Source organism: Hippocampus guttulatus, chromosome 6 (assembly GCF_054856545.1).
Source record: "Hippocampus guttulatus isolate MCC_2025c chromosome 6, RoL_Hgut_1.0, whole genome shotgun sequence".
NCBI lineage: Eukaryota > Metazoa > Chordata > Actinopteri > Syngnathiformes > Syngnathidae > Hippocampus > Hippocampus guttulatus.
In genome coordinates, this window is record NC_141266.1 from 17,163,456 (window position 1) to 17,175,509 (window position 12,054).

The 12,054-nt window shown below is 45.8% G+C and overlaps 1 protein-coding gene across 1 annotated transcript in view; it reads left to right on the plus strand.

Annotated features, from left to right (window-relative positions):
- chrnb2 (cholinergic receptor, nicotinic, beta 2) overlaps window positions 1-10,148 on the plus strand; it is a 24,507-nt gene extending 14,359 nt beyond the window's left edge. Inside the window, exons 4-6 of the mRNA XM_086113051.1 lie at window positions 2,163-2,272; window positions 3,559-4,681; window positions 7,852-10,148. Of these exons, the coding sequence (XP_085969177.1) occupies window positions 2,163-2,272; window positions 3,559-4,681; window positions 7,852-8,001 (1,383 nt within the window). The 3' untranslated portion in view covers window positions 8,002-10,148. The remainder of the gene's footprint in view (window positions 1-2,162; window positions 2,273-3,558; window positions 4,682-7,851) is intronic.
- The last annotated feature ends 1,906 nt before the right edge of the window (window positions 10,149-12,054 follow it).

Consider the following 12,054-nt stretch of genomic DNA (forward strand, 5'->3'; position numbering starts at 1 on the left):
ATCGGCCTCCAAACTACGGATCGGGGGCCGTTTGTGGCTCACCATCCATTTTTCAGCAGGCAGCGACATATACTATAAGTGAAAAAAATTGGACACGGCCACGATAACTAATAAATTGGTTCATATACAGTTTTTTTTTTAGATACGCAAAGCGACAAATATTATGACAACACAATTTCTCTTCAAAACATGATGGTAAATAGTGGTAATTAATTTTTAGAAGCAAAAATTCACACATAATCAAATAATCCTCAACTGAATGTTGAAAAAAAAATGGTTGGTTTACTACAGTTTGTTGTTGTTTTGGTTCTGAATGTAGAAGTGGCATTTCGTTGCTCTTTTGGATATAGTCTGGTGGGATGTAGGGCCAAGGTCACCCCAAAATCCTCAACGACAGCATTTGGCTTATCACCTTAAACGGAAAACTGTCATGTAGCAGTTTTTCAAAAAAGCTAGTAAACATGAACAACATATAATTGCTCGCTTGATTGATTTTGGTGTGTTTAATAAAGTCAATTTAAAGAATTTCGAAGCCCCGCGGTTGGCTGGCAACCAGTTCAGGATGTACCCCGCCTACTGCCCAAAAACAGCTGCGACCCTTGTGAGGATAAGTGGATTCGAAAATTAATAAATAAATGAATGGATTTCAAAGTGGCCATTGCATCCTTCCGTTGTCCAAAAGAATTTGGACACCCCTGGCTTGAACGGCTTGAATTTATCTTCTACAGTACACCAGGTAAATTAACAAAGCAAAGATTTGTTTCTCTTAACTTTGTAAATTAAATTTACGATTGTTGTCGTCTTAGATTTCAGTAAAATAATGAAAGTGCACCTCGAGCTGTAAATGCAGTGGCACCCTTACTTAGTTTTGCTTCTGACAGCGAAGTGTACGAGCAAATTAGGGCAACGTGTTCAACGTGCACATAAATATGGATCCACACATGAAAACCAATGCGTGGCGTGTCATTTCGACATAATTCACGATTGGATTATTTCCAGATTGACGCACAATGTGCACACAATAACGGCTGAGCGTGGGCAAAGATTTACGACACGTAAGCGAGCGTAGAATGGCCATCGGTGCTCTCTGGATGAGACCGCCACGAAAGCAAGGCCGCCTGTCGTGAGCCAAGATGAATGGCGATGAACAAAATACATCACGGTTGCAACATGGGGGGTGAGAAGCTCAATACTGTCATTTGTTGGATTCCAAAAGAGTTATGTCAACAGTTTCCACGAAACGAAATTAAAATATCTGGTATATTTGTTTGGTTGTTTGGTTTTATGATCACTCAGCAAGTCATTGCTTTCAGTAGCCAGTTTAATTTGACATTCATGAAGCTATTTAGAGTCCCCACTTAATGATCAGGTAAATTGAATTCAATTCAATTGAGGCACTTTTACATGTGAAGCTTCTCAAGTGAAGAAACCACAAATTGCAACTACACAAGATAAAAAAGAGAGAAAAAAATTGCGCTACTGTTTAACCCTTTTATCAGATTACAGGGGGCATCAAAGAGTTAACACATTTTTCAAAATGACTGTTCCAAGCTGGTGGCTATTTTTTTCTGCATAAATAATTTTAAATTAAAAAACGCATTAAAATACATTTTCAACGTTTTGCTTTGTCATCGATAACATACTTTAAAGCTCAAATGTAGGTTGACCCCCCCCCCCCCCCCGCCCCCATAAATTTAACTTATGATAGCCTCTAAATGTCCTTCCCTGATAAGAACATGAGGAGTCCACAGTTTTTCTCCTGCAGCGAGTTGGTATGGACGCGAGAGTTGGTCGCCTGGTGAGTTGCCAACTCTAATTTGTTTGCGATTGCCCATTCCGCTCACATTTGGCCACTATGACTGACTCAAAACATGACCAACAAGTTCAAGACGCATCCTAATTTTGACCAAGGTGAAAAGTAGGATGTCGCGATAACAACACCGCAATTACAATTTAATCAAGCGAACTGTTTTGCGGGTTCAACCCTCCCCTGTAAAAGTAAACAGGACGACTGCGTGTTCGTCAGGCTGACATCACGGCGAGCTCCGCCTGATGATTTAAAGAAGGAGAGACAGAGTCTTTCCTCTCGCCTCTCGACATGTCCTCACCGCGCTGATGTGTGACATTGTGCGTGTGCTCTTGTTTTGAAAACCGGCTCTCAGGAGTGGCAGGACTATCGCCTGACTTGGGTCCCCGAGGAGTTTGACGGCATGATGAAGGTCAGGCTGCCCTCCAAACACATCTGGCTGCCTGATGTGGTGCTCTACAACAAGTGAGTGTTTAAAAAAATAAAATAAAAATAAAAAAAAGGGGGGGGGGAGGGGAAGAAACTCATGCATGCATGCTCGTGCAGCACATGCTAAATGGCGGGCATTCATGCAGGGTAACCTCTCTACCTTAACTGCTCTCAAAGCACTTTACCACATTTGTCCATCCGCACGCACGCAAATACGCTGCCACACACAAGTGGATTCGCTGCATGGTGGTGGTGGTAGGGTGTCGGGGGTGCGAGGGCGGTCTGCTAGGTATGGTGCCAGCCTGCTCATCTGGAGCGATTAGTAGCTCAGGCACATGCGTGAAAACCCTTCGACACCACCTGTGCAAGCTCGAGCCTTCCATTTACTATAGCGCCCATTCGTTTGGGTATTTCTCCTTACTGGAAACAGAAATGATTGCATCCTCAAACTGTCACCACCATGACACCTGTATTTGCTGTTTAATCATTCCAGTAGAGTCAAAAGGAGAAATTTTGCCAGTTGCACTGCTGCCAGCGCCAGTCGAGGAGGACGCAGGAGTAGATGAAGTGGAGGGTGACGTGAGTGACCCTTTGGTCATGAATATCGGCAGCATGAAAGCGCTCAAAATGGTCAACTCAATGCTGATGACGATAATATCCGTCCCAATAGAGGCATTGAGATAGTTCCGCTTGACTCTATAGACTCTATATCGTTCGGCTTTAACTCAGGGGGTTTGGGAAAGGCTCATTTTCTCAAATTCACACTTTTGAGTTGATGAGAGACAATAATATTCAAATTCTTTGCGGTGCATTGGGGTCCCATTGTAGTGTCAAATGCTTTAAAGCAAATGTTTTTTTAATGATTAAAAAACATCATAGAGCTGGGATAGGCTCCATCACCCCCCGCGACCCTCGTGAGGATAAAGCGGATCGGAAAATGGATGGATGGACGTTTCAAAGAAACTCACAGTCATGTTTCGTGGTGGTGGTGGACCCCAAAAAGCAGGTGCGAGAGAGGAGCAGGTTGTACTTGATGAATTGTATTAAAACTCAGAAAACTAAATCCAAAACAAACAAAGTCCAAAGTATCAAACAAAAACCCATCATAATGACCAAAACCTGACTGAAACAAACATGACAGCAGCCAACAGCACCAAACAAACAACGACCCGACAATGAGTGGTCGGCCGGGAGTCCTTTTATAGCCACTAATTACCTAACGACCAACAGGTGTGCAGCTCCAGGGAAAAGCCCCACAGTGCCACCTGCTGGTCACAAACCGAAACATGACAATTTCTCCCCTTTCTTTCCCCCTCTTTCAGTGCCGACGGCGTCTACGAGGTGTCGTTCTATTCCAATGCGGTGGTCTCCTACGACGGCAGCATCTTCTGGTTACCGCCGGCCATCTATAAGTCAGCCTGCAAGATCGAGGTCAAACATTTCCCCTTCGACCAGCAGAACTGCACGCTCCGCTTCCGCTCGTGGACCTACGATCGAACCGAGATCGACCTGGTGCTTCGTGCCGACGTCGCCAGCATGGACGACTTCACGCCGAGCGGCGAGTGGGACATCATCGCCCTGCCGGGTCGGCGGAACGAGAACCCCGCCGACCCGGCCTACGTGGACATCACGTATGACTTCGTCATCCGTCGTAAGCCCCTTTTTTACACCATCAACCTCATCATCCCGTGCGTGCTCATCACCTCGCTGGCCATTCTGGTCTTCTACCTGCCGTCCGACTGCGGCGAGAAGATGACACTGTGCATTTCCGTGCTCTTGGCGCTCACCGTCTTCCTGCTGCTTATCTCCAAGATCGTGCCGCCCACGTCCCTGGATGTCCCCCTAGTGGGCAAGTACCTGATGTTCACCATGGTCTTGGTGACGTTTTCCATCGTCACCAGCGTGTGCGTGCTCAACGTGCACCACCGCTCGCCCACCACGCACACCATGCCCCCGTGGGTCAAGGTCGTCTTCCTCAACAAGCTACCCGCCTTGCTCTTCATGCGCCAGCCCAGGAACAGCTGCGAGAGGCAGCGGCTCCGCCAGAGACGGAGAGCCCAGGAGCAGAAGGAGGGCGGGCGCGGCGGGGAGGCGGGGGCCCTGATGGTGGGGCTCGGCTTGGGCGGCGGCGCGGGGACGGCGGGGGGGACTTCAACGGGAGTGTTTGCCAAGGAGGACGGTGACCCTTGCACCTGCTATGTGAACAGGGCGTCTGTCAAACAGTTTGGAGGGGATCTGGCGAGCACGGGAGGGGGTTCCATGGACGGTCTGAACAGAATGAGAGAGAACCGGGAGGGGGGTTCTGGGAACCGTGGCAAGCAAGCGGCGGGAGGTCAGGCTCTGACTCAGGCCATCCTGGCTCAAGCCTGTCCGGGCTTCGAGGAGGCTGTGGAAGGGGTGCGCTTCATCGCCAATCACATGAAGTGCGAGGATGATGACCAGAGTGTGAGTATTTATTTATTTTTTTTAACAGGCACGAGAAGAATATTGATACTTGAAAATAGCAAGCAAGGTGATATTATCCACTCAGTTGCCACAACATTTTCACAGAACTGTATTGATGATAAGATCCAATCCCAAAAGTGAAGCCAAGTTTTTAGAACGGCAATCAGTTAGACCTCCGTCGGGGGCTGAGCACTCTTAAAAATGCACAAGACTGAAAAATCAGGATTTGACAGGTGCTTACTCTTTGACTCGATTCCTGTTAAGGTGGCCGTGCTACACGTCACAAAAGTGGGTCTCGTCCCAATTTGATCATTTCATTGATCGTTCTCTGGTTTTGCACCAAAATTGAAAAGGTTCGTACGTGGACAACCCTGAAGAAGGACCAGTAAGCAAAACATGGTCGATTAATGCGAAAGTAAAAACTGAAAAAATCTAATTTGCCTGTAAAATCGAACCCTAACCAACCGTCGCTGCCGTTAGGTGGCAGCGATGCAAGTGACAGTACGTACTAACAAACAAACGATATGGCCAAACACTATCAAACCGTCCAGTTGCATTGCACAGTGTGTGTGGTGCTTCCACTAATTTTCATAAACTCATTCTTTTGCTCATCTCTCGAACACCAACTGCCCTCGTGTCTTGCCCTCACGATCATCCATCAACCTCTTCGGTCTCGCTCTTGCTCTCTGGTTTTAGTCTCAAGTCAAACCCACCGAACCAGGAAGCGGCCTGCTAACATTTGGGTGGACAAACAAACGCGGTTGACCGTGAATAGTTTTCACTCTTGGTAACGCCGCAAACTTGGCGAAGGTCTGCTCTCCATTCAATGACATTCTACAGTAGCTATTATGAAGACACGGTTCTTGTTTTGAATCTCATTAGACTAATGAGAAGCTAAGCCTAAATCTTGCAGTGTAGCCAAAGCGAAAGAGACAGATACAAAACCGCAATCACGGTCTATTTGAGATTCAACAGTCATGAAATTATAGCACAGTGTCATGACGCGAGCACGCAGGAGTCGGAACCGTTGAAAAGGGGACGACATTCACCGGAGTTTTACCTCAAGGCTTCTTCCAGACAACTTTCCCGGTTGCTTCTGTCATCCCTGTCGTTGCCATGCCAACGCCTGTCCTCCCACACTCCTCCTCCACCTCCTTCATCCGTCGTCCTCATCGGAGCGAAGGGTGTCGCCGTCTCTCTCTCCCCGTCCTTCATCGCTCTCGCCGCTCTCACGTCCTTTCCGTCTTCCTTGACTCCTGACGAGACCTCATCAGCGTCGTGCGGAGGAACGAGTCCCAGCTTGCATTAACCCCTCACCTCCATTAACCAGGCGCGTGCTGCACGGCGGTGGGATTGTGATGGAGAGAAAATGACAAGCCCGGGAAAACAGAATTCTGTTTATCCGTTGAGCCGCTATCACACGGAGATCCTGCGAAATTGGCGGCATGGGAGCCGTAACAGAAGATCCAGAATGGAGCGGCCTGTGCCTTTTAGAAGCTAACATTCTATTTGTCACGGCCATTTTCCTGTCTCACATTTGTGTGTTAAAAGCGCCAATGCGGAACGGAAGGGCAAAGGCGATCCGGGTTTGCAGTTTTGGAGGTAGTATCTGAGCCCTAAATTCCTGGGTGTACTTTTAATGCTGTTTTTACAAAACAGCGACACATACATTCTGACAGTACCTTCAACGGTCGGTCAACTTTGTAACCCTCATTCCATGTCAGTGCTATTTGTAACGATCAACATGGAAAAAAAAACTGCGGCTTTTGCAGTTGATGTTAAAAGGGCTTCTGATCCTTCCTCTGAAGGCGGAAAATTACTGGGTGAACTTTGTCCCTCCAGTTCGGTCCCATTTATACAGAGCAGCTGCACAGGAAAAAAGTTGTGAACATGTCAGCTTCAACAGGCGGCGTGAAATATACTTCTGACATTACCCTCTGAAGGCGCAAAATTGTCAGATCATATGATTTTACAGGCAGTGGTAAAAAATGCTTTTGATGCTACCTCCAAAAGGTGGAAAAATGCTGGGTCGACTTTGTCACCCCGTTCTTCAGCGGTGTAGTTTATCCAAGACAGCCACACAGGAAAAAGACAGAAAAATGACATTTTTTACAAACCAGGCAGTATTTAAGAGGCTTCTAAATTCGGAAAGTACCTCAAAGGACCTCAAATTGCCAGGTTGACATCCTACCTTCTATTGTGTCAGTGCTGTTTATGTAGAGTGGTGGCACTGGCAAAGTCAGGAAAATGTCACCTTTAAAGGGAGTTTGAAAGAGGCTTCCGATATTAAGGCGAGGTCGACTTTGTCCCCCCTATTCCATGCGTTTTAAAAAAAAATAAAATTCAAAACAGCTTCAGAGCTTCCGATACTACCTTTTAAAAACAGAAGATTTACGCAATGACTTCGTCCAGTGCCATTGACAGCAACATGTGAAAATTCTGGAACAGAACGGCTTTTAAGTCTTTCATTCCACAAGACGTACTTGTACGTCTTTTTAAACTTAGGCCCCGCTTACCAAGGACGTACTTGTACGTCTAAGTCATTTTTTTTTTCGTCATACAGAGGAGGTGGGTCTGATGCAATCTGTGAATGAGAATAAGACATTTGCATTGTAAATCGTGTAAAAAAGCAACCAGTAGGTGGCAGTGGTGCCTTATGTGCTTGAAATGCATGCTTTTACAAAAAGCTCTTTTTCTCCATTTTTTTTGCCCAGGAATCGCCATTTTCATGAAACTTAGCCATTCTGTAATGCTGACTGCTGAAGAATTGAAAAAGATAGAAACACATTTTTTTTCTGCTGAAAGAAGAGAGTCCAAACTTTATTTTGGTAGGCTCCATGTTTATATAGCATTAGAACCAACTATTCTGTGGGCCTTGCAAGATCAGTCCAAATCCAGTAAAACGCTGGGATTGAAGGGGGTTGCTCCAGTGAAAATGGCTGGGATTGAATGAGTTAAGGGCAGAAGCTTCCATTATTACCCCCAAAGGCGGAAAACTGACATGCTGACTTTGTCCCTGTATTTTTTGCGCCGTTTATACAGAATTAGCTTCAAAGGGAAAAAGCTGAGAAAATGTCGGCTTTGATTCGCAACGTGAACTGATCCGACTTGTACCATCGAAGGCAGAAAATTCCCAGGCCGACTTGGCTTTCGTCCTCTTTTGTCCGCAGGTGAGCGAGGACTGGAAGTATGTCGCCATGGTGATCGATCGCCTCTTCCTGTGGATCTTTGTGTTCGTGTGCGTGTTCGGCACCTTGGGTATGTTCATGCAGCCCCTCTTCCAGAACTACACAGCCAAGACCATCCACATGCCGGGCTGACCGTCCACACTCTGCCATCACGCTGACGGGACAGCTCCCCGCCGCCCCGTAAAGTGGGAGGGGGGGTCTTACCGGACCTGAGGGACAGGATGTGAACACCAGTTTTGGCCCCGTTATAGATATATATATTTTTTTGGAGCAACTTTTTTTTTCTTGTGAGAGAAAGGGAAAAGGCTCTTCTTACCATAGCAGACCGACTCTGCCCGCTCGCCGTCGGTTCTCGCCACCTCACCGCGACCGCTTCAACGGCTCGTGAACCCTCCACCCCCTCGCCTCCTCCCCCACCCGCCTAGATTAGGCCGCCGTTGGGTCACAAGGGGGAAGGAGATCTGAGCATATCACGGCTTGTCCATTTCGAATTTGACCACCATGAAATGACATTGTATGTTCTTATCAGTGCACGACAGATGAACTCATGCGACCGATAGGCTCTAACGAATGTGAAAGAAGAAGATCGAGAGAAGATGACACGGCGAGGGAAGTGACGGGAACCTTCCAACCGGAAAGCCACACCTCCTCATTATTGGCAATGGACATTTCAGAAAGGACACCGGGGAGCAAATGGCTTTGAATGATAACAAAAGGGGCGTGAACATGGAAAGGGAGCTCATTTGGTGTGTCTCCAGATCATATAGAAGTCAAGTCCACCAATGTTGATTGAAGTGGCCGTGTCAGAGTCCTTTTCTCCATTTGCTTCGGCCTCATTTTCTTTCCTGAAACCTTTTCCTCAGCTTCCTTGCCTCGTTCATTGTTCCTCGTCCTTTGTTTCCTTTTGCGGCCATGCCTCTTTTCCTCACTTTTCCTTGGTTTCATTCCTTTTCTTTCCTTGACTCGTTTCCTCACTCTTATTACCGAGGCTTTCATTCCTTTTCTGATCTTTGCCTTATTGTCCTCTTGCTGATGTCTCTCTTTCCTTGATGTGTTTTCTTTCTCTTACCTTGTGTTCGTTTTGTCAAATTACCTTTCCTCCTTCCCCCCCCCCATCGGTCTCCTTTCCTTCATTTTACCATCTTGCCTCTTTTCCTGGAGCCCCCCCCCCCACCCCCCACTACTTTTCTTTGTCGCCAACTTCATCTCCTTGCCTCTGTCTTTTTTTTAACCTGGCTTTTCCTTGCCGTACATTCCTTCTGAGATTTTGCCTTTCCTTCCTTCGGTGTTCCCTCATCTTCTTCCTTTCTTTGCCTCACTTTTCCATCCTTGCCTACTTTTCCTGTGCCTTATCTCTTTTCCTTCATCTCCTCGCCTCTTCTCCAACCCCCTCTCTCTTGTCCTCTCTTCCCTAGCTGCATATTTTCGTCTTTCCTCGCCCTTTTCATCAGATGCTTCTTCGTGCCGGACTTATCTCGCTCGTTCCTCGCACGTCCTTTCTTTTTGTTTCCTGACGGGTCCACACCTCCCTTTCCTCTGCATTCCTCTGCCTTCCTCCTCCTCCTCTTCATTGTACCTAAGCACACTCGCATTCCAATACCGTTCAATCCCAAATGCTAAGCATCTATTGATATCGTCTCTCCAAACATATCCCTTCTTGTTCGAGTTTTCAAACGGGAAAGAAAAACAGTTCATGCAAGTGACTGCTGGAGATCCGCATCGACCGCACGTCCTGCGGCAGACGAGCGGGAGGCTTTTTTTTTTTTCAGGGTACATGCTGTAGGGGAGGAAGTGCAGCTGAATGAATTTTTCAATAAACAAGAGGGACATGACAAGAGGATCAACTCTGGCGAATGAGTCACAGCAGCTTAAAAGATTCACAAACAAGAAGCCAAAAAGAGGCCAAATGACACCGAATTATATACGTTACATAGCTACATTATAATGGTGTGATGTAGGCCCCTAGCAAGAGCACGTGTCAGCTTTTCACGCAAGGATTGTATCGCTGATATGGGGTGGGGGGGGGGGGTCACTAAATCTAATGAAGATGTGAGAGTTTTGACTCTCACGCTTACTCTGGATGATGTGACAATTGGAGACGATCCCCGAAGCCATGGAGGAGTCTCTTTATGACCTGTCCACACTCTTTCCTTTTCTTCTCACTGATGCTCCCATAATGAAGCCTCCAAGCCCCACCCCCCTTCACCTTCCCAGATCCTGCATACCCCCCACCCCAACACTGGCAGTTTAATAAAGGTTGTAGGTTCAGATAATTTCAACCACGTGTCTCTGTGGCGTGTTTGTACGCTTGACGTCACACACGCGTGCCACACGCAAGTCAACTCACCCCTTGTTCGTATATAACGCAGCATTGTACATCGTTCAGCCTATTTTGTGAAGGGCTTTTCCTCATAAGGGTTCGCGAGTGAGCTGGAGCCTATTTTTGCTGATTTTGGGGCCAGAAGCGGAGGACAGTACACCCTGTACAGGGCACGCGCTGGTCACAGTATAGCCGCTTTTCCAACTTTTAAAGTGAGTCTTTTACTTGCAAGTACCGTATTTTCCGCACTATAAGGCGCACCTAAAAGCATTCCATTTTCTCAAAAGCCGACGGTGCGCTTCATAATCCGATGCGCCTTGTATAAGAATTAATATTTTTATTTCTTGGACGTAGTATTTTAAATGCTCTGTTAAGCACTTTGTGACAGCTGCAGCGGTTGTGAAGGCGCGATATAAATAAAGCTGTTTTGTATTGTATTCCCTTTAGTATAGCTCCATCTAGTGGATGCATAACGTTACCACAGCCACTATTGTAGCTTTGATTTTATGCGCCTTATAAATGCGGTGCACCCTATATATGAAAACTGTTTTGAAATTCATTGAAGGTGCGCCTTTTACTCCGAAGCACCTTATACTGCGGGAAATACGGTGTGTGTGTGTGTGCATGTGTATGCGCGTGCATGCATGTATACACACACACACACACTCACACACGCGCACATCTATACATATTGTATATAACGTACCTTTTGCAAAGATGTTCGAAATAAGTCGCTCAACCATCTACTGAGGCGCCATTGTATGTTCACTTTGCTCTCCCCTAGGCTGAGTCTCGCTGCATATGGAACTAAAAAATAAAAAAATAAGTTTTGGCAACAGATTAATACCATAGAAGGGCATTGTGTTTGTGTCGGTGGACACATTAAGATTTTTAAGAACAAAAGCAGCAGAGCATAATACTGATTTTCGCTTTGCAGTCAGGGTGCCTCAGGCTGAAGACAAAACATTGGCAAAAACAAGCAAATAAAAAAATGCAGTCATTGAAGAATAGTTGGGATACACTTGATCTTTTGTTCAATATTTGTGCAATTCTGTTTCTTCCAAAGTGAATGATAGTAGCAGGTTCAACCACTGTTTCTTTATTTTTGATTTCATTGATGCATTTGTATCATTTCTATGTTGAAGAACAACACCAGAAATAGCAGGTAAACTACCGTGAAGCCAACCTGAGGAGATGTTCATGGCACTTGATTCAAATGAAGTGTGAATGCGTTTTTGTTGATTGTTTGTTGAAAATATCCATAATTCAGTTTACCTCCTAATGTTTGGCTAAAAAAAATTACTGAATTGATTTCAAGCCATTGAACTGTTTCGGATTGGATGGTCCTCAATGAACCAATATCGGCCATTAATCGAATCAGCAACCGCAAATCGTGTTAGGAATCAAATTGTTGTTTAAATGAATCATTACACCCCTATTAAAATGGTCAATTGAAAAAAAATCTAATTACATAAACTGTGTCAGGAATCAAATTACACGTCAATTTGTACCTCAATGTTTTTTTTTCATCCCGATTAATTGGCTATCATTGTGTTTCAAGTCACAATTGCAGAGTCCACGGTGAAGCTCAATTTGGTGTTAACCACACACAGAAATGAATTATTGAACAGTTGTAAAAATTATCCTTGTCAGCTCCGACCATTTTCCAAGCAGATCAGGCAAAAAAAAAAAAAAGTCTCAACACACCCCACACCACAGGATAATCACTCAGGAAAGCTTTTAAGAGGAATCCAACGAACAAACCTTTGCTAACGGAGCTAAAGGATGGAAAAAGTATTTGTAACCGGCTGTCAAAGGAAACGAATCAATGAAATCACTGGAAATTGTTGCTGACCTTTTTATTG